At 35.5% G+C, this 22643-nt stretch overlaps 1 protein-coding gene across 1 annotated transcript in view; it reads right to left on the bottom strand.

Annotated features, from left to right (window-relative positions):
• Window positions 1-739: 739 nt before the first annotated feature.
• LOC136026257 (protein brambleberry-like) overlaps window positions 740-22643 on the bottom strand; it is a 179569-nt gene continuing 157665 nt past the window's right edge. Inside the window, exons 8-9 of the mRNA XM_065702635.1 lie at window positions 11812-11924; window positions 740-5062 (exon numbers count right to left, since the gene is read on the bottom strand). Of these exons, the coding sequence (XP_065558707.1) occupies window positions 4912-5062; window positions 11812-11924 (264 nt within the window). The 3' untranslated portion in view covers window positions 740-4911. The remainder of the gene's footprint in view (window positions 5063-11811; window positions 11925-22643) is intronic.

Here is a 22643-nt window from a genome sequence, read left to right on the forward strand (position 1 = left end):
TTTTAGATTCTATTACTATTGAGCCGCATCGCTTCTTATTCGTTACCATGAACTGTTTGATTCAACCAAAAATATTGCTTTTCGGTCTGGATTTTTAAGTAAAGCGAGTTGGTCTTTCCTATATATTATTCGGGGCACTGAATCATGAATTGACTGTGCAAAAAACTAAAATAAATGTCAATAAAACTAATTATATAAAAAGTACACATTTTTTCCTTATATGAACCAGAATATGGGGATAATGCATTTTCATAGGGGGAGGGAACATTCCGCTAGGGAGAGTACGATGGGCAGCTTTTTTCGTCAAAAATTCGCTTAACCAAGCAAGGCTTGATCTCTTAGCAACTTTATTAATAAAAGACTAATAAAGGAAAGTCAGTCGTTATTTCTTCTAATGTCTAACCTCATAGATTAATTGTGCAAGGTAAAAGCTGTTCTCCTTAGTTTGTGTATGTGCTATAGTCCTCCTAAAGCATAGAGTCCTTACGACCCTTGTTACGATAATCTTTGCCATACTAGTATGGGTTTAGAAGCAATAAAGAGGCGAATAAAGAAGAGGAAGGTATGGTCTACTCTAATCATCATGCATGAATCAGACAAGACAAGGAAAGTAAGGAATAGAATCCTCATGGCCCTCATTAAGTGAAAAGAAAAGGATTAAGAAAACCATTATCAGGCGGCTACAATCTTTGATAGCAAGAGACCGTCATTCAGATTTGACTTGAAATAGATAGGTAAATTTTTAAGAATGCTATTTATTCACAATTCCATATAAAAAAGATACACTTTGAATTTCAAAATATCACCATTGTTTAGAGATGTTTCTATGACAAACTTTTAGCCAACTATAGATAAACCTAATCAAAAGATACAGCTACGATAAAATGGAAACCAGACATTTTGAACCTGTCAAAAAATTCGAAATATCGTGTATGGCAACAGTGATTTGTGGAAAAAGTGCAAGAAGATTAAAAAAAAACTGATTTTTGCAACCTAATTATAAAAATAATAAATTCCGTTAAATGATTATAATAAATACTTTGTGTTATCGACTTCCCTCAATTTCCAGTGGAGCGATAAAAATCATCTGGAATTTTATTTGAAAGGGTAACTATAGGGGGCTTTTACTGAGTCATTGTATTTAGCCTTTCTGAGTTGTTAGCCTTTGTGTAAAAAACAACAAAGACTCATACTATGATGGACGCTTAAAAGCACATGTTCCCATTTCTATTTAGACTATATAACTGGTGGATTTAGACTATATCCCAATATATGCGGGAAATTCTCAGCCAATCTCTAATGATCAGCTCTAAAACTGTTATGCGCTATTCAGCTAGTATCTGTAGCCCAAAGTCAAGCGACAATTTTTTAATTGGCGGTCAGAAAGTTTAACTGGGATAAATTTTATATATTGTTTTGGTTTCTCCGTCTTGTTTTGTCTCAGTGGTGGTAATTCAAGAGAGAACTTCCCGGAATTTGCTCGTGGGGGGGGGAATAAGTGGAGATACCAATACGGAATGATTAGCCTTTTTTACGGATTTGATTAGATACTTTCGTTTAGAGCATAAAAATATCCGTTATTTTTTTTCATCTCACGCCTCATCAACTTTGTAAAAATCTACTGTTCTCTTTTAAGTCACAACATAATATAATAATAGTACATAAAAAAAAAATCTGAGATTCAATAAATCAAAGCACACTGCATAAATACCATGTTGGACGGTTTACATTTTTTTATGGTATAACAAAAGGAATGTAGATAAAATGATAAAAGCTTTTCAGAGAAATACATTTTAGGAATGAAACGTATGTAAGCAGAAAATTTAGAGAAAAAACTCCCCCTCAACAGAAGCAATGTTGGGAAAAATTTAGTAATTTCATCAAAACTATAAATCAAACATTTGTTATTACAAAACCTTACTGATGTAAGAATTATAAAAAAACTTAATCATTTGGTGGACAAAACCGACACAAATAAAATTATTTTGGGAAATATATTAATTAGTCAGGACTGTAAACTAACCATTTTTTAATGGAAATACCTATTAGAACTTAATTTTATAGCTTACATAATAGATTTTTTTATCAAAATAAGTTGAAATTTCCTCAAGTTTAATGTAAGCACATATATTTGACTAAATTTAACATAACATATGCACATTTCAACCTAATTTATTTCTACGTAAAAATAGAGCACAGAAAAATACCCGACCAATTGTGGGGCCAAAATTGTTTTGGGAGGGGGCAGGGAGGGGTAGCACAGATTATTTTCTGGTCCTCAGAAGGCATGGGGGTTACCAGCCCTATTAATGCTAATTTTGCTCGTTTTGAGCTTGACTCGGCAATTTATTCCAATTTCTTTTTGTTTGAGTTTCCATTTATTTATTGATAGTGATTCATGGTAGTTTTTAGAGAAAGGTGCTCATTCTTCTTTTATTGAAAATCATTCGAGAGTTCCAGGCCAAATAAAGCTTTACTTTGGCTATGCTATCCTGCGTAGTAATGGGCTATATATACTTACTCTTTATAGAACCCATTTATGTTTATGTGCGATAACACCAAAGGAGTTAAAACCCAACTAGCAGCGAGTGTGATCAATAAGACTCTTATTTACAAGGTTTTATATTCGAGCCCCACACCTAGCATGTTTTTTTGCTGATAGGGGTTGAGATTAAATGTTGAGAATATATTCTTTTTTTGGGGTAAAAATTATACTTGTGGGGTAAAATACTCAACTGTGTGCTGATGGATAAAGGACTTGATTAAAGGGGATTTTGAGCGTGCATGCTTTTTTTTAAAAAATGGAAAATCAAATCATTCACTAAACATTGCTCCTACTTTTAATATATTCTCTCAGCCCAAGTAAAACTAAAAACATCTAAATTAAAAACGAAATTTAAAAATGTTCAAAAGCTGAGCAATATATTTTTTTTTTTGTTTTCAGAAAAAAAAAGTTTAGGAAGCCTTCCCCTCCCTCAGAAAAAAAAACAAAAGTGAAACTTTTTTTCTATTCTAATTCACATCTCTATTAAGTTTCAGCTATAAAACTATCTGATGTTTTGAAAAATCCATAACTACTAAAAGTAAAAACTGTCAAAGCAATTAAAAAGCACAAAAGCCGCAACACAATAATAATGAAATTCGATAGCCTATGTCAATACAATCTAATTCAAGATTAATACAGTGCTGAAGTAGCTGCGACGGAGGATACACAATTTCAGAAAGAAAGACCTTATAACTGTAATTCTTAAATTGTAAATTTCAATGGCTGTGTTCTTTAGGTGTCTGATGATGGCACATATTGGATTATATATATATAAGAAGCCAGCGAACTAGAAAGGTGTCTAAGTGATTGAGGGAGGTCTTAGAGGGGAACAAAACGAATAAATATACACCATTCTTTTTAATTTGTCTGGTGAGGACCCTACTCTCCATTCCCTACCTTAACCGACCACAATACTCAGGAAAGATGGCATCCTGTGTAGTTTTCTCCTTTTTAAATCTCTCTTCTTCTGTCAAAATTGTTCAAAAGACGAGTCATTCTTTATAAGACTTTCCGCTCAGATTGCTTTTAGGGAGTTTTTTTTGAACGGATTCTTTAAAGGGATGAGGGAATCTCACTTCTATCTATCTCTCTCTATTTAGCTTACTGTTCTTAATTTTTTACTGCTCTTAATTTACTTAATTTAATAATTAATTTATTATTTAATTTATTTCTTTATCAAATTATTTAACTTAATATATTACTAAACTTATTAATTAATTAATTTAATTTAATATTTAATTTATCTATATCATTAATCAATTTATTTAATGTGTTACTTAATTTATTGTTTAGTTTACTTCATTTGATGCTCTGAAATGACTAAAGTGACTTGAATATATTGTCGCAAGAGTGGTAATAAATTATATTAAAACTTATGACATATTTAATTTATTTAACTTGGTTATTTTACTATATTCTTAACTAATTTAGTACATTTAGTATATATTTAACTTTATTAATTTAGTGAGTCACTAAGGTACTAAGTGAATTTTGGGATGTTGCTAGATTTTCCGTGGCAGGCGGCCATAGGTCCTTTTCGGGAAAAATCCTTGGTATTAGTACTGTTTAAATTTACTGCGAAAATATAAAAAAAACACTTCGACATTTAATGGTAAATGTTGAACAACTTAGCCATTTCTAATTACACAAACATAACTTCGAAAAAGAAAAAAAAAAGCAGGCGGTGAAATTACTACATTATTAAATAATGACGAAGACCCTTAGATATAGGGCCGAAATATTCAAATAGGTTTTGTTGGTTCACTGTCTTGGAAAAAAAGTCCTCATTATTCTCTCTTTTGTTGTTGTACTACATTATTATGATAAAATTTAATACATTATTATATTTTGATGCACTGGTTCAGTTTAAGGCTCGTTGTTTCTCTCATCGCTTTCCGCAAAATTGACTGAAGAAAAATAGAACTAATTATTAAAACAGATCTACAGAATTAATAAAAACAGAATGACACATTTACAGAATAAGAAATTGAGAAATAAGACAGAGAAGCATAAACGAAACAATAAGATTGAGAAACACAATTCTTTGATCCATCTCTTGACATGCGCACTAAAGATCATAAGAGAATTTCAGAGATAAAAAATTATTACTAATTTGAATCCTGCAAAATATAAGATCTGCGTAACATTCAGAAAACAAGGAAAAATGAAACTTATTTTCTATTTGTCTCTAGATTTCTATTGGGTTTTAGAAAAAAAGAAAACAACCTGATGCTCGAACAAAGCCAATAACTACTAAAAATATGGATAAAAAAAAAGAAAAAGAAAACAAGAGAGCATATGAACAACAACCCAATGATGATAAAGTTGAATAGCCTAGAAATTAGTCTACGTTAGTACAGTTTAATTTAAAAATGTAAAGGTGATGTAGTTCCGACAGTTGATGCTCCATCTTCATGGCGGTGACAAAAGCCACCAATAAGAACGGGATTTTTGCAGCGGATACCCGCTCTTGTCAATGCGTTGCATATATGCCCTTTGCGACGTCTGGGTGTGTTTCTAGAAAAATAATAACAGTATTTAGTAATAAAAGAAATAAATGACTTAAAACTAGTTTAATATAATGTTTTATTCATAAACTATGTCTTATTCAATTTATTAACAAAGTGGGTTAAAAAAACACATTATCTCATATAAATACAGTACAATGAGCCATGCAAACTACATGCTGAATAACTCATTAATTATTACCCGTCTTTGATTCTTTTTAAGGCGACAAGGTAGCTTAAAGAGTCATCATATTTCGTCAATTATAAACCTTTCTAGTTTGTGTCTCAAACTATTTAGAATTGATTGGGCGGTTTTGCTATAATTTGTAGAGCTTGGATAAGAGACCCCAGCAAATGGTAGAAAACTAAAGCCGACACCTACTTAACAAGAAATCTTAGGAAACAAATTTAACTTTTCATATTTTGTTCTGGAGAGAGAGATATTCAGTTTTAACGGAAATCATCTGAAACCATGAGTTTTGCTTTTTCAATGAAATAGAGCAGAATTTTCTTTTTGAAGTTTTCTTTTTGGCAGTCCGTACAGAAATTCTTGCATGCCTTTTAGGAAAACACTATAAATCAGGTCAAATGAATAACCATTTGAGCAATTTGGTTGCTTTGGGAGTTCCCAGTGGTGTCGCCCATTTTGATTAACAAGCTCGCACACAAAAAGGACGCAGAATCTAACTTGCTTTTCAGTGAAACTTCACAGTGAAACCATAAATTCTCAACAGCTCTCAATGGTGGCTAGTTCCCAGGGAGAACTCGCTAATAAGCCCTTTGTGACGATCGGCCGACGCTGAAGTTCACAAGATGATGTTTAAGATACTCTATCGCCTTAAAGGAAGTTCAGCAGAAATAATGGTACCGTAATTGGTTGACTAGTGGTATACAACGTCCTAAGTTTCAAGCAGCACTAGGCCATAAATATGGTTGCCATAAATATGAGGCCATAAATAGCGACACGAGGCTATTAAATGGTTGACTACTGGTATACCAGGTCCTAAGTTTCAAGCGGCATAAGGCCATCAATTTTGTCATGAAAAAGGTAGTATTAAAAATAAAACAAGCAAGAAAACAAAGAGAAAAACATCATTCAATTGGCATCTAAAAGTATTTTAATTTAGAAGTACTTCCTCTATATTGAATTGCAAATAAGCATCTTATGTAATTAGTAGGCTAAATGCAAATAAAATAGCGTCACTAAAAGTTGAAAACGACTTGAGCAGATGGTTGCGACGAAAGTCGGTGTGACACAGGGTTACATATGTTTCCCTTTCATTTGAATTGCTCAAATGAATTTTTTTCAACGTGAAATACTAAGAATTTTCTTCGGTGTTATATACTTAGTAAACAAGAATTAATGCAACGGTTTGAGAATAATACAAAGAAGACAAAATATTCTACAGCAGAAGATATCGTCCAAAATACGAGGTTCTTTACTTTATAAGTTCTGTAACTCAGAATTCCCGATGCAAGAGACGTATGGAATATGCAATAAATAAATAAAAAATTCTCCTTTGGCCGAGATTTGAAAGGCAAGAGGCATTAGAAGCATCCGAGCAAGGTTGAAAATTTGGGTATTTATGGGAAAAGCGATAACTGTAACTAAGACTATACAATTAAAATATAAGATAGATATAGGAGCATCAATGTTGTAGAAGCATGATAGCAAAAGAGAAAAGAGGAACAAATGTATGATGCGTTTCAGATCAATTATTAAGATGATTCTAGGAACAAAGACTTCAGGAAAGGGTACCAAACACGACTCTTTATAAATGGAATGGGAAGTTTATTCAAAATAAACGAAATAAACGTAAAATTGAATAAAATTTATTCAAAATTCTCTCTTTCATGACAGACCTTCCAGTCCACCTACTTTATTACGACTTATCTTTTCAAACAAGAGAGCGACGGGGGATGTGTACATTTCTTACACCTGTCCTTTGTTTTTCGAGTTTTACATCTAAATCCATCGTCTTTGTATTAGATCTGGGGGCTTAAACAAGCGGTTCAGGTGGCGCTCCGAAAAACGGAGGAAGATTTACTAGATGTTTTCCAGAGAAACTGCTTACGGGTTGTTTTGAGTACCCGACTGACTGACTGTATCTCAAACAATAGACTGTACTAAAAGTGTGGTTCAGCCTCACTTTTTAGAGCTATAACGAGGGAAAGGTTGAGATGGCTAGGGCACCTTCTTCGGAAGAAGGGTGACATATTGTCAAAGATTGTCCTTTTCGGCCAACCGTCTATGAAAAAACGCAGATCTCCCCCGGTTGGGGTGGGAGGATACAAGGAAAGATTTAAGGGAAAAGCAAACTTCCTTGGAGGATTTAAAGATGGAGGCTTTGAATACATTGGGATAAAGGACGAGCGTCAGTAGCTGTGTTAGATTCAGGAGGGTTGATCTTGCAGTGAGTTATTAGCAGTAGTGGTACATGACCTCTAAAAAGATCTAATATCTCGAATCATGGCCAAATCAAGGGGTGGGGTTACCCAGTTTGACCCCCTCCCCCAAAAATCATTGTCAGACTCATCCAATAGTAGAAAAATACATGTGATATATGTAAAATACATACCTCCCTCACCCCCACCCCCGGAAAAATGGGACCCAAAATAAACGGTTGGTTTTACGCCAAGCAACACATATTGGGTTTTGAACAAGGGGGAACCAAAAAGGATACATATCATGGTTTTTCATCGTGACTTAACCACCGATAATGCATTTCATACCTAAAACGGTGAAGAGTGTGTGTGGTTTCCCATTCAAAGGCCATACAACATTAGGCATACGTGTATCACCTTTGTGGCAATATTACTATGGACTTCTGTATACTTACATAATGTTGTACCTATACAAGCCAGTATCTCCTCAAAAGCTTCAACAGAGGTTCAAAATCGTGCCATAAGATTCAACACAACACTACATATTAACTAATTAACTATTAATTACAACTGATGATTGTTATTATTTAATGACTTTTAAATTTGTTTAATGATTTTGTAATTCAAATCATAATTTTAATAACACTTAATTTATTAAAAATAGTATTATTAACAACTAAAAACAATTTAATAAATAGTTATTAAACAATAGCTCTTTAATAACTATTAACATATATATGCAAATAATTCATTGCTGCCCCAAAAGATCTGAGGCCAAAACAGCTGCAAACATTCCCCTCCATTCCTGATGTGACAGGCCTGGAAAAAATTTAGAGGCCTTGATTTAGACAAACATACTTGTTCACGAATATCAGGTTATTCCCATTTTAAACAAGTAATTTAAAAATATTGCATTAGCTACCGAACTAGATTTATTTTGCAGTGACTTTAAAGAAAATATGAAATGTTACTGTCCTATAATTCCGCGTTAAAAAGTGTGCTTTAACTCTATTGGTTTATTTTTATTCCTTGAGGTAGTGTTAAGGTTTGATGTGCGATGTAGTATTGAAGCCTGTTTTCTACAACTATATAAATTTACATTCTTCTCAAGAGCATTCTCGTATTGCGCCCCACGTTTTCAAACCGACAAGAGAGACACAAAGCAACACAGCTTGGTCAATTATCTTAAAGTTTTAAAGTCGACAATAGAGTACCTGAAGAACAGTTTCATTCGACATTGCATTTCAATTTGGAACCATCTTCCTGGGGACGTTATCCCTATAAGTTCCTCTGTCAACTTCTTAAAAAAAAGGCTCAATAGTCATCTAAAGCCTTGTGATGGAGCAGGAGAGGATCCAGGGGGCCGGGGGAGGGGGGCCTTAGGCCCCCTTCAAATTTTTCTGGCACCCTCATTCGCATTCTGTTCTTTTTTTATTCTTTTTTAAGGATACTTGTCAATTTGATCAATTATAGGTGATTTACCCAATTAACAACAAAAAGCAAAGCTTTCCTATGAATGTAAAGAGCAAAGTTGAAACTTAAAACGAACAAAAATTATTTTTCTTCAGACAGTTCAGTATATATATCTGCAAAATTGGCATAAAAATCTTTGATTGCTGCAAAGATTTTTCTACGAACATGGAACTTTCCTCAATTTCACGAAAATAGAAACACCTGTTGAAGATAAAACTGGTATCTTCAACACGTTTCATAAACGTGGTAACACAGCTATAGCTATTTGTCTATTCACAATGACAGATTGAAAATTAGCCTTGTAGCTAAAAGTTCAGAATGGATAAAAATATAAAATCTGGACACGAGCATAGAATGGATAAAAGGCGAAGACTGATGGCTGAATGCGCAAGGGGAACGAAGGATATTTCCTGATATTTTGCTAAAAATCCGAACATACCCGGAAATCGAAAGGTAGGTTTTGACTAATAATAAACCCCCTCCAGCCTCAAAAAATCCTTATTTTAGTTTTGTGACTAATTAAATAGCGAATGGCCCAATAGGGCTTTCGTGTGAATAAATCTATCTATCTATTTTTTTTTAATTATATACATAATACGGTTGAGAATAGATGAATGAAAGAATTAAAAGCAATTTAGGCCAGAAACAGATACATGAGGTCGGAGGGGGTGACCCTCCTCTTAAGGCACTCCTGGCACACTTATTCCGTTCTTTTTTCTTTTCTTTTTTTAATCTTTTTTAAAATAAACTTTTTAATTTGGTTCCCACCCCGAGTTACATTGGCACCCATGGTTCAGCAGCCCCCTTAACCAAGATTTTGCCCTTGATCTGTTAGAGATTCAGACATGAAACTGCTCGCATGATCAGTTTACGAATCATTTCGTCATAAAAATATATGATAAACCTCGTTTTCATGAAAAATTATAAGATAAACCTCGTTTTCATGAAAAATTAATCATATAATTTAACTTGCTTGCTAGATCTTCATCTTCAGAATGTGTTTTCTTTTTTTGGCAGATTTGTTTTATTCTCTTTCTTGTGAGCCTATTGATTTAGGGTATGGTGTCTAGGCTTCAATGATGGGGATATGACAAGGCAACTTACAACATTAATTTATTTTAAGGAGTAATTTTTTTGAACTGCCGCTTTCTACTCCCCACTCAAAAAAATTCTTAATTTTAGTTTTGTGACTAATTAAATAGCGAATGGCCCAATGGGTTTTCGTGTGATAAATCTGTCTATCTAATTATATTAGCTATAAAGCTAATTTGGTTGAAATTAGATGAATGAAAGAGTTAAAAGCAATTTACGCCAGGAACAGATCCATGGGGTCGGGGGGGCCTTCCCCCAAGATATTTCTGGCGCCGTTATTCTGTTTTTTTTCTTCTTTTTTAAAATCTTTTTTAAAATAGAATTTTTAATTTGGTGCCCACCTCGAGTCAAATTGGCGCCCTTGGCCCAGTGGCCCTTTTACTCGAGAGTTTGCTCTTGATCTGCTAGAGATTCAGACATGAAACTGCTCGCACGATCAGTTTACGAATCATTTCGTCATAAAATTGCAAGATAAACGTCGTTTTCACGAAAAATTAATCATATAACTAAACTTGCTTGCTAGATCTTCATTTTCAGATTGTGTTTTCTTTTTTTTTCTTTTTTGGCAGATTTTTTTATTCTCTTTCTTGAGAGCCCATCGATTTAGGGTACGGTCTCTGGGAGTCATTGATAGGGGTATGATAAGGATGGGTCACGGAAGGCGAGACACATTATAAAGGGGGTTTTGGGAAATGTTTTGGACATTTGAGTTTGTCCAGTGGGATTTGGGAGAGTTAATTCACATGCCCAATCTTATTTACCTGCCTGACTGTAGTAAGATCCAGGGTAGAATACTATCTTCCTAGGACGAAGTCCTAGTGGAATGTCGTCTATGTTATCCAAATATAATGTGGAAGTTAGAAACTACCCAGATTGATAAGGTCGACGTAGGCTGGCTGATTCACAAGTATCAATTATCTCAAGCTCTATCGTCCCTGCAAGACAACTTGGAAGACTATTGAATTTTTTATTGCCCTTGTCTCCCTCCCTTTCGCCATTGACTACCCCGATATTACCCCCATATTTTGTTTATTATTACCCCGAAATTATGGGGAATAAATAGATAATGACCGTATCAAAAGGCACGGTAAGTATACGTGCCAATAAGAACCTCAACAATATATCGAGAACGACAGGGAGATTTAATTTGAAACTTTCTCGGCTACTATTACTACTTCTGCTCTTATAATTTAAATAAATAAAAGAGTGTAAGTGTCTCATGGTTGTCAAAGAGTAAAAAATTCCAGGTTGTCAAAAATTCTTTGGCAATGACAATAAATTTTATTTTCCCCATTAATTGATTTTTTTTTTTATCCAACTCTAAAGAAAAAAAAATAGTCTGGTCTACTCATTCAAAAAGTCTCAATGAAGCCATATTATTCATCAAAGAATCTGCTCGCTTCTGTTGTCAATACGCATTTTACTGCTATAGGAAAATATTATTGGTTTTCAAAGAGGTTTCTTTGTCATTTTACATCAGCATCAACCAGATTCACACAAACAAACTGGTCTGACGAAAGCGTTATCTACCCCCCCCCCCCTATCACTACGCTCAAATCATATTGACACCCTTGGTCCAAGGCCCCCTCCCAAGATTTTTCTCTAGATCCGCCCCTATGATGGAGCAACGTAAAAGACTAGCGATAAGTCGGATATTTAAATGTACCTGGTGCTACAAATTTAAGAATAAAAAGATATAAACCATAATTCACATTATCATACCAAAATTCAGGAAACATTGAGATCTTATTCCGCCTCTCAATTTGGACCAATGAATACACATAAGAACAGATATTATTGCAAACTTACCCTTGAGAAAATGTTTCTGGAGTTAAGGCTCGGAGTCTAGTTGACAGCTCATGCTTTGGAGTCCGTGGTCTTAAGCTATGGTGAGATTCTGAAAGACGTGTGTCGTCAAGGGCCTAGAAAAAAGTGTACCTTAGCAAAGGGCAAAAATTAATTGAATTGCTGATAATTTGTCATCAAATGATGTATCATAAATTAAAATTCTAAAAGGGTCTAGAACCCAAAATAACTCACAGGACAAAAATTATTACTGTGGAATTTAAACAACAAGTTAAATCATTCTTATTTAAATTAGAAGGGAAAGATATTTTACATCAGAATATCTGGTTTATTTTTTTCAAGAAAAAAAATGAAACAGAAAATTTAGAATAAAGAAGCAAAGCAAAAAGAAATATAAAAAATAGAGAGTACGAAACGTGAACAGAAAATTGATAATCAAAAGGAATCTGCTTGCTAAAAATATGAGAAAATTTACGACATAGTGTGCAATCAGAAAGTATAATTGCAAGTGAGGGGCAAAAATTATATGTATTTTTCGCTCCAAATATACATAGCAACTGCTTTGGCGTGTCGCGTTCATATGAGTTAGTACTGTATTGCTGCAAAAACATTAAGTAGAGAGGGGAATCATCCCATATTGTTGTTGCTCTCGGTAATCCTTTGTGTACGCTTCAATCCAGAAACTTTATGGGGGGGGGGCGAGCCACCCTCTTTGGCTATGCTACTGTATCCCTTAAGACACAACAAAGTTTAATATAAATTCATAAGGATTAGCTACCGAGATTAGGAGAGCAATAGTTATTTCTTAAAAATAATAGTTATTATAAATTGTAAAACAAATATTTATTTTTTCATAGCCCATTTACCTTATGGTCAATTTGACGTATCACAGCCAATATTAGGTATTTACATGTTATAGAGACCAGACCAAAGAAGTGAAGTTAGATTAATCCTAATGAAATATACAAAAATATAACGAAAATATATTAATTTAGTAACAAAATTATAGAAAATACAACAGAAAATTATGGAACGTAGGCCACCCAGGACGCATTTTATTAAATACCTAACCTATTAAACATTTAATTAAATTATACCTACAAAGTAATTTCTCTCGCTCAGACTAAGCTAATTACCTTTTTTATCGCCCGTTTCGCTTATTATCAATTTGAAAGCTATCCTTTCAAGTTTGAACATAAATGGCATTATGTTCTATCTGATTTTCAGCATGCAATATGAAACTCATTTTTATGGCACTTGGTATTAACCAAGTGAAATATAGCAATCGCAAATTCTGTCGGTCTGTCGGTCTGTCTGTTGGTCCCGGTTTTGCTACTTTAGGCACTTCCAGGTAAGCTAGGACGATGAAATTTGGCAAGCGTATCAGGGACCGGACCAGATTAAATTAGAAATAGTCATTTTCCCGATTTGACCGTCTTGGAGGGGGAGTGGGGGACCGGTTAATTCAGAAAAATAGAAAAAATGAAGTATTTTTAACTTATGAGCGGGTGATAAGATCATAATGAAATTTGATGTTTGGAATGATATTATGTCTATGAGCTCTTATTTTAAATCTCGACCGGATCTGATGGCATTGGGGGGAGATGGAGGGGGGAAACCTAAAATCTTGGAAAACACTTAGAGTGGAGGGATCAGGATGAAACTTGATGGGAAAAATAAGCACAAGTCCCAGATACATGATTGACATAATCGGAACGGATCTGCTCTCTTTGGGGTAGTTGGGGGGGGGGGAGGTAATTCTGAAAAATTAGAAAAAATGAGGTATTTTTAACTTACGAACGGGTGATCGGATCTCAATGAAATTTGATGTTTAGAAGGATATCGCATCTTAGAGCTCTCATTTTAAATCCCGACTGGACCTGGTGACATTGGGGGGAATTTGGGAGGGGGAAACCTAAAACTTGGAAAACACTTAGAGTGGAGGGATCGGGATGAAATTTGGTGGGAAAAATGAACACAAGTCCTAGATACATGATTGACATAAACGGAACGGATCCGCTCTCTTTGGGGTAGTTGGGAGTGGGGGGGGGGCTATTTCTGAAAAATTTGAAAAAATGAGGTATTTTTCACTTAGGAACGGGTGATCGGATCTCAATGAAATTTGATATTTAGAAGAATATCGTGTCTCGGAGCTCTTATTTTAGATCCCGACCGGATCTGATGACATTGGGGGGAGTTGGAGGGGGGAAACCTAAAATCTTAGAAAACACTTAGAGTGGAGGGATCAGGATGAAACTTGATGGGAAAAATAAGCACAAGTCCCAGATACATGATTGACATAATCGGAACGGATCCGCTCTCTTTGGGGTAGTTGGGGGGGGGAGGTAATTCTGAAAAATTAGAAAAAAATGAGGTATTTTTAACTTACGAACGGGTGATCGGATCTCAATGAAATTTGATGTTTAGAAGGATATTGCATCTTAGAGCTCTCATTTTAAATCCCGACCGGATCTGGTGACATTGGGGGGAATTTGGGAGGGGGAAACCTAAAACTTGGAAAACACTTAGAGTGGAGGGATCGGGATGAAATTTGGTTGGAAAAATGAACACAAGTCCTAGATACATGATTGACATAAACGGAACGGATCCGCTCTCTTTGGGGTAGTTGGGAGTGGGGGGGGGGCTATTTCTGAAAAATTTGAAAAAATGAGGTATTATTCACTTACGAACGGGTGATCGGATCTCAATGAAATTTGATATTTAGAAGAATATCGTGTCTCGAAGCTCTTATTTTAGATCCCGACCGGATCTAATGATATTGGGGGGAGTTGGAGGGGGGAAACCTAAAATCTTGGAAAACACTTAGAGTGGAGGGATCGGGATGAAACTTGATGGGAAAAATAAGCACAAGTCCCAGATACATGATTGACATAATCAGAACGGATCCGCTCTCTTTGGGGTAGTTGGGGGGGGGGGGGGTTAATTCGGAAAAATTAGAAAAAATGAGGTATTTTAAACTTATGAACGGGTGATCAGATCTCAATGAAATTTGATGTTTAGAAGGATATCGTATCTTAGAGCTCTCATTTTAAATCCCGACCGGATCTGGTGACATTGGGGGGGATTTGGGAGGGGGAAACCTAAAACTTGGAAAACACTTAGAGTGGAGGGATCGGGATGAAATTTGTTGGGAAAAATAAGCACAAGTCCTAGAAACATGATTGACATAACCGGATCCACTCTCTTTGGGGTAGTCGGGAGTGGGGGGGGGTTATTTCTGAAAAAATTAGAAAAAATGAGGTATTTTTAACTTACGAACGGGCGATCGGATCTCAATGAAATTTGATATTTAGAAGAATATCGTTTCTCAGAGCTCTTATTTTAAATCCCGGCCGGATCTGGTGACATTGGGGGGAGTTGGGAGGGGGAAACCTAAAACTTGGAAAACACTTAGAGTGGAGGGATCGGGATGAAACTTGGTGGGAAAAATAAGCACAAGTCCTAGAAACATGATTGACATAACCGGAACGGATCCGCTCTCTTTGGGGTAGTTGAGGGAGGGGTTAATTCTGAAAAATTAGAAAAAATGAGGTATTTTTAACTTACGAACGGGTGATCAGATCTCAATGAGATTTGATATTTAGAAGGATATTGTGTCTCAAAGCTCTTATTTTAAATCCTGACCGGATCTAGTGATATTGGGGGAAGTTTGGGGTGGGGGAACCTAAAATCATGGAAAACGCTTAGATTGGAGGGATCGGGATGAAATTTGGTGGGAAATTGGAACGGATCCGCTCTGTTGGGGGGGGGGGTAATTCTGAAAAATAAGAAAAAATTACGTATTTTTTACTTACGAAGGAGTGATCGGATCTTCATGAAACTTCATATTTAGAAGGAACTCGTAACTCAGATCTCTTATTTTAAATCTCAACCGGATCAAGCGTAATTGGGGGGGGGGGGGCAGCAGGGGACCGGAAATCTTAGAAAATACTTAAAGCGGTGAGATCTGGATGAAACTGGATGGGAAGAATAGAAACATGTTTAAGATACGTGACTGGCATAACCGGATCTGCTCTCTTTGGTAGAATTGGGGGGGGGGGTAATTTTGAAAATTGAGGCATTTGTAACTTACGAAAGGGTGACCAGATCATAATGAAATTTGATATTTAGAAGGATCCTGTGCTTTAAAGTTCTAATTTTAAATTCCGACCAGATCATGTGACATTGGGGGGAGTTGGAGGGGGAAACCAGAATTCTTGGAAAATGTGAAAATTGGGGTATTTTTATCTTACGAATAGATGATCGGATCTTAATGAAATTTGATTTTTATAAGGAATTCATGTCTCAGAGCTCTTATTTCAAATCCCGACCAGATCTTTTGACATTGGGGGGAGTTGGAGGGGGGAATCTTGGAAAAAACACTTGGAGTGGAGGAATCGGGATGAAGCTTGGGGGATAGAATAAACAAATGTCCTTGATACATGATCGACAGAATCGTACTGGATTCGCTGTCTTTGGAGGAGTTGGGGGGAGGGATTCAGTGATTTGGCAAGTTTGGTGCTTCTGGACGTGCTAGGACGATGAAAATTGGTAGGCGTGTCAGGGAGGAGCACAATTTGACCTGATAAAGTCGTTTTCCCAGATTCGACAATCTGGAGGGCTAAAGGGAGAGGGAAAATTAGAAAAAATGAGTCATTTATAACTTACGAGTGGGTGATCGGATCTTAATGAATTTTGATATTTAGAAAGACATCGTGACTCAGAGCTCTTATTTTAAATCCTGACCGGCATTAAGCCTCTTATTTTCCTTTTTAAGTCAATCTATTGATTCATAGAATTTTGTTAGAGCTCATACCATATGATCTCTTGGCTCTTAGCTCTTCTCGCCTCGTCACAAGTGCCATATGAGCTCTTAGCTCTTGTTTTTTTTTACAGTGACAAGAATAGGTACAACATTGGGAGCCTTCGGAACTTTATTAAGAAGGAATGGGGGCGGAATCTACACTATTTTTTTTCAGGGGACAGAGGCCAAAAAAAATATGGGCGAAAAGTAATGTTTTAACAAACTGTTATGAAACTGTACACACTTCAAAGTATTTTCATTTATCTTCTAAAGGAGAGGGCATTTCCAAGTCCCACCCCTGCTCCCTACAGGTACCCAACTTTTTGGTGATTGAAGTTAATTAAAGGTGTACAATTAATGTTAATTCAAGTTATAAAAATGAAGGCAGAACAAACATCGTTCAATCGTTTGCAGCTATTTTAGAATCTGAATTTCAGGATGTTTATTCTTTAATTTTTTTTTCTACAGTGTGCCTGATTGATTGATTCAATGTTTTGAAAGAAGAGAATTATACGTTGACAGGTTAAGATTAAAATACATTAAATGATGCTTCAGGGGTATATTATTATCACAGCCGCTGTCTGAAAGAAGCCATTTTTTATGGTAGTTAACAATAGAATACCATAGGTTGTTAAATCAACGAGTATCTTCAAGCTTAAAAAAAGAAGAAAAAAGGACAAAATAAGGAAATAACGATCTGGCAAAGTCAAGGTCCGGTACAAGGAAAAACATTGACACCGTGATCTAGTTAAGTAATGAATGAATTAAGAATGCTGTAAGAGCGTCGAAGCGTAATTTTACGATGATGATGATAACAATGCAGCTGTCTATCACCAGAAAACGTTGAAGTCTTTATTTATGGTTAAAATTAATAGCACTTAATATTGTCAACGGTGTAGACACGATTACCAGGCTTACTTAGATTATACTAGGCAAAAACGCAAATGAACTAATGTGGGTGAATTCTGGCAATTTTCTTTTTATTGATTTGCTAATTTTCTCTTTATTGATTACCTGCTTGTTTGTTATCCAATTGAGCTCATTTCTGGGAATTTCATGGACAAAATCTTACATTTCCAGCCAAATTGTTGTGATTTAGCCCAACGTGGTAATGCTGGGTGAAGACAGAACCAAGTGATTTACACGAACATTAGAGCAGAAAAATGAAGAAAATCTCGGTCTGAATTTTAGAAAAAAAAGACTCCAAATCAAACAGTTCATGGTAATGAACAGTAACTAAGGAGCGATGCGGCTCTATAGTAACCAAAACACTAAGAAACAGAGTCTTAATAACAATAAATACATCAAAAGAGTTGAATTTTGATGCTTATTCAAAATTTGTAAAATTCATCAAATTTAATGTAACCCGTCAAAAGTTACAAGCCCAAGAAAAGTTGCCCAATTTTCTAATTTGGGGGGAAACACACCCAAAACATTAAGTGATCTTAATGAAAATGACAACATCAGATTCAGCATACCAAAGAACCATACTGTAAAGGTTTCAAGCTCCTATGTACAAAAATGTGCAATTTTGCATTTTTGGCCAAAAGAAAGATGCGTATTTATTTATTTATTTATTTTTTCCAGGGGTGACCACATCGAACCAGTAATCGTAGAGGATCGAATGAGGGTTGAATGGAAGTCGAAAGTTCTAGTACACTTTTTAAGTAACCAAAATATTGGAGGATAGCTAGCCCCCCTCCCACGCTCAGTTTTTCCCCAAAGTCGCAAGATAAAAATTTTGAGATAGTCATTTTTTGGCATAGTCGAAAAATCTAATAACTATGTCTTTGAGGATAACTTGACCCCCACATGCCCCAGGGGAATGGCTGTAAGCTATGAACTTTGCCCATTGTTTACGTATGGTATTTGTTATTGGGAAGTATAAAGACGTTTTTTGGGGTGGATTTTTCTGGTGGAGGCGGGGGGGGGAGGGGTACATGGGAGGAAATTTCCATGGAGGAGCTTTTTGTGGGGGAATGGAATTTTCATGGAGGGGGAGCCGGATTTCCTAGCGTTATTTAAAACATGATCAGAAATTAAATAAAAAACAAGTTTTTCAACTGAAAGTAAGGAGCAACATTAAATTTTAAAACGAACAGAAATTTTTACGTATACGAGGGGAGTCGCCCTCTCTTCAATACCTTGCTCTTTACGCTAACGTTTTTTTTAGAACTTTTAAAAGAGCTTATAATTCTAATTAAACGGCCTTTGTGATTCAGGAGTCATTTTTAAATAACTGAAACAACAAATAAAACTTTAGCGTAAAGAGTGAGGTATTGAGGAGAGGGCGACTCCCTCATATATGTAATGATTTCTGTTCGTTTTAAGTTTTAATGTTGCTCCTAACTTTCAGCTGAAAAAACTTGTGTTTTTTATTTAATTTATTTGCAGAACCGACAGTCGTGATTCTATTAACGTTATTAACAATTCTGTTATCAGTTAATCTGTCCAGAACGTTATTCTGTTTATAATATGTTTATGGAGAACAAGAAAGCCTCTTGGTCTTTGAGTAAACTAGGACTGATACTACTTTACGATTAAGAACAGTTAGGCAATGCGATGGATAAATGACTGTATCCCAATATTTGTATGAAATGACTACATGTACTTACGCACGGGAAGAGGAGCTTCAGTTCAGACCACTATTCCCTTACCAAAATGTCAGATTTTTGACGATCTTTCTAATGATTTTATGCGTTTTTCAACTGATTTCCCTGGTTTGCGTTTTTTAAATCTGCCTTTTCCTCAGAATGAATTCCAGGGTACGTGCCTATATACCCACTAGAACAAGCATTTTCAGATTGACGCTATTTTACGATTAAGAATAGATAGAGAATGCGTTGGATAAATGACTGTATCCCATTTTCGGATTGCACAACTACAAACAATTACGCAGAAAATAGGAGTCTGAGGCCCCTTCTCCCTAATCAAAATCATAGATTTTATGAATTTCAAATGATGCCCTTCAGTTGTGTTTTTTTTTTTTTTAATGTACCTTTTCCTCAAAATTAATTACAGTGTACGCTCCTTCGTGCCAAGCAAAACCAACAAAGGATTTTCCACGCCTGATGGAGCTCCATGGATCAAAACAAAATGCTCCTTGACAAAAATTAAGCGTAAAAATCAAGTCAGAAGTCTCTTATGAGCTTAGGTTTTAGATCTTTAGAGCCATGTCTTAAGTTTTAAGAACCGAGTTTTAATACCCAGAGCTAAAGAACCAAATAAGAAGTATCTCCACAAATTCCTTTTTAAAGTTGGGACACATCCTAGCGTATAAAAATAAAATCTTTCAGATGGGGTTAAAGATGGGACACCTAGCAAAAGCATATTCCCTGTAATTTGCGCAGAAAAAGGGAATCCTTGCCATGAGGGCCATAATTGCTTAAGTCTTTGGTCTTAAAAGCCAAGTGACTGTTAAGAGCTTAAGAACCAAAGTTAAAAGCCAAGTCACGAGTATCCCAGTATGAAAATATTATATAGGCACAACCAGTTTGACATAGGCGTAGCACAACCTCCAGTGGAAAAATGAAAACCTTCTAAACAGGGCTGAAGATTGAAAACCCAGTGAAAGCATATTCTCTATAATTTGCACAGACAACAGAAATCCTTATATCAGAAGCGTCTCATAAGCTCAAGTCTCCGAGTCTTAAGAGCCAAGGATTAAGGGTGAGGAGCTTAAGAACCAAAGATAAAGAGCCAATCACAGGCATCCCAGTAAATTCCTTGATATAGACGTAGCACAACCTCGTGTGAAAAAAGAAATCTTTCATATGGGGCTGAAGAGCAGAAACCCAGTAAAAGAATATTCTTCAATTTTTCATAAGCAGAGGAAATCTTTATACCGGAGGCGTCTCAGAAGCTTAAATCTTAGGTCTCAGGGGCCAAGGGTTAAGTCTTAAGAGCTAAGTCTTAGAAATTTATAAACTAGTGCTAAAGAGCCAAGTCAGAGTTAACCCAGTAAATTCATATTTGTAGATGGGATGCACCTTCATGGATAAAAAAGTCTTTCAAATGAGGCTGAAAATGGAAACGCGGTTAAAGTCTGTTCTCTAAAATCCGTGATACAGAGGAAGTTTTCAATAAAGCACAAATGACACTCTGACCTTTAGAGAGTTTGAGGGGCGGTAGCATCGATTTGATTGAGGGTAAGTTCCTAGAGACGCCCAATCCCAAAACTTAGCGTCATGTTGACCAAATGCATTTTCAAGTGAAAATATTTTTTTTTCCTGCAACAGAAAAAATGCTTTGCACTAATGGTAAACAAAATATAACCTGTCCCAAAATCATTTGCTTCCCTTTGACAGATCATTTTGTGGGCCTTAGCTCCTTTCCCCCACACATTTCTGGAAGAGTCAGCATGCACGCTTTACATCTATAGGTATAGCGAATATTTTGTGTTTGTATTCAAGTAAAACGTAATTACATGAAGATTAATCGTACACGAGCTATTCAACAGTTGCTATGCAAACTTCACTTCCCGCTATTTTTGACAGGTTTCCAACTTAAAACCAAAAAATTGGAAAACAAGTTTTTGATTAAAAAACATTCAAGCCTATAGGCATGGTAGCGCTGATTGTATATTGACATCTTGATTGCAAATACTCATGTTGCTGCACAAGTTGAGACCAGTATTCAGAATATAACTTAGGATGTAATGACAGGGTAATGTCCTATCACAATTATTAAGTAATTGACAATTTTCCCGATATTCTCCTATTTTAACTAATTGCTATTTCAAGTTAGTACAAACAGGCTCGTACTTCCTGTTTACAGTACGCCTTTGTCCTTGGATTTATGGTCTTTGGACTTAAAACACATAGGGGGTAAAAGCATGTAAGGTGCATTTTTGAATTTATAACTCGAATTCGTCAGATTCAAGTTATAATTTGAGCCATTTTTGATTCGAACTACAATAATTCTACGACCTTGAATTTCATATTTGAAAAAAATTGAAACAAAACGAGTTTGTTTCAATTAAAGTAATAAGTGATATTGAACCGAACATGATTAAAAAGTATCACAAAAATATGAGAAAACTCCCCCTCCCCTATATCCCTTATTCTTATGCTAAAGTATGTTTTATGGTGTATAAATTATTCGAATCATTCGAATGAGTCGAGCCCTTTCTGACTCGAACTGAAAGGTGTAGATTGTATATTGACATTTTCGTCGCGACTGGCATCGGGGTTTAAAATTTTACGTCTCCTCACTAGAAATTACAGTTAATATGTAGGTCGATTTTCCTGATATCGTCTTATCTTTAAGGAATTGCTCTTTCAAATGGCTAAAAACAAGCCTATACTTCTTCTTATGATACACCCTTGGTTTTCCATTTATGGCCCGTCGACTTAAAACATAAAGGAGAAAAAACAACTATGATCCATATTTTGGTTTGCGACTCGAATCTCTTGAATTGACACTACAATTCGAGCCATTTCTGACTCGAACTCAAAGGCGTTAATTGTATATTGGCTTCTTCACTGCGGTTGATATCAAATTTTAAAACTTGACAGCTGCTTATTAGAAGTAATATTCAATTGTAGTTATTATACAATTGTCGATTTTCTTGATATATTGTCTTTTTTTAAGGAATATCTTTTCAAGTGGCTAAAACGAAGCCTATACTTCTCCTTAAAATACACCCTTGATTCTCTATTTATGGTCCGTCGACTTAAAACATAAAGGGACAAAACAAGTGTGGTCCGCATTTTGGTTGCAACTGGAATCTGTTGGATTCGAACCACAATTCGAGCCATTTCTGACTCGAACTCAAAGGCGTTAATGTATATTGGCTTCTTCACTGCGGTTGATATCATATTTTAAAACTTGACAGCTGCTTATTAGAAGTAATATTCAATTGTAGTTATTATACAATTGTCGATTTTCCTGATATATTGTCTTATTTTTAAGGAATATCTTTTCAAGTGGCTAAAACGAAGCCTATACTTCTCCCTACAATACACCCTTGATTCTCTATTTATGGTCCGTCGACTTAAAACATAAAGGGACAAAACAAGTGTGGTCCGCA

Source organism: Artemia franciscana, chromosome 4 (genome assembly GCF_032884065.1).
Source record: "Artemia franciscana chromosome 4, ASM3288406v1, whole genome shotgun sequence".
Taxonomy (NCBI): domain Eukaryota; kingdom Metazoa; phylum Arthropoda; class Branchiopoda; order Anostraca; family Artemiidae; genus Artemia; species Artemia franciscana.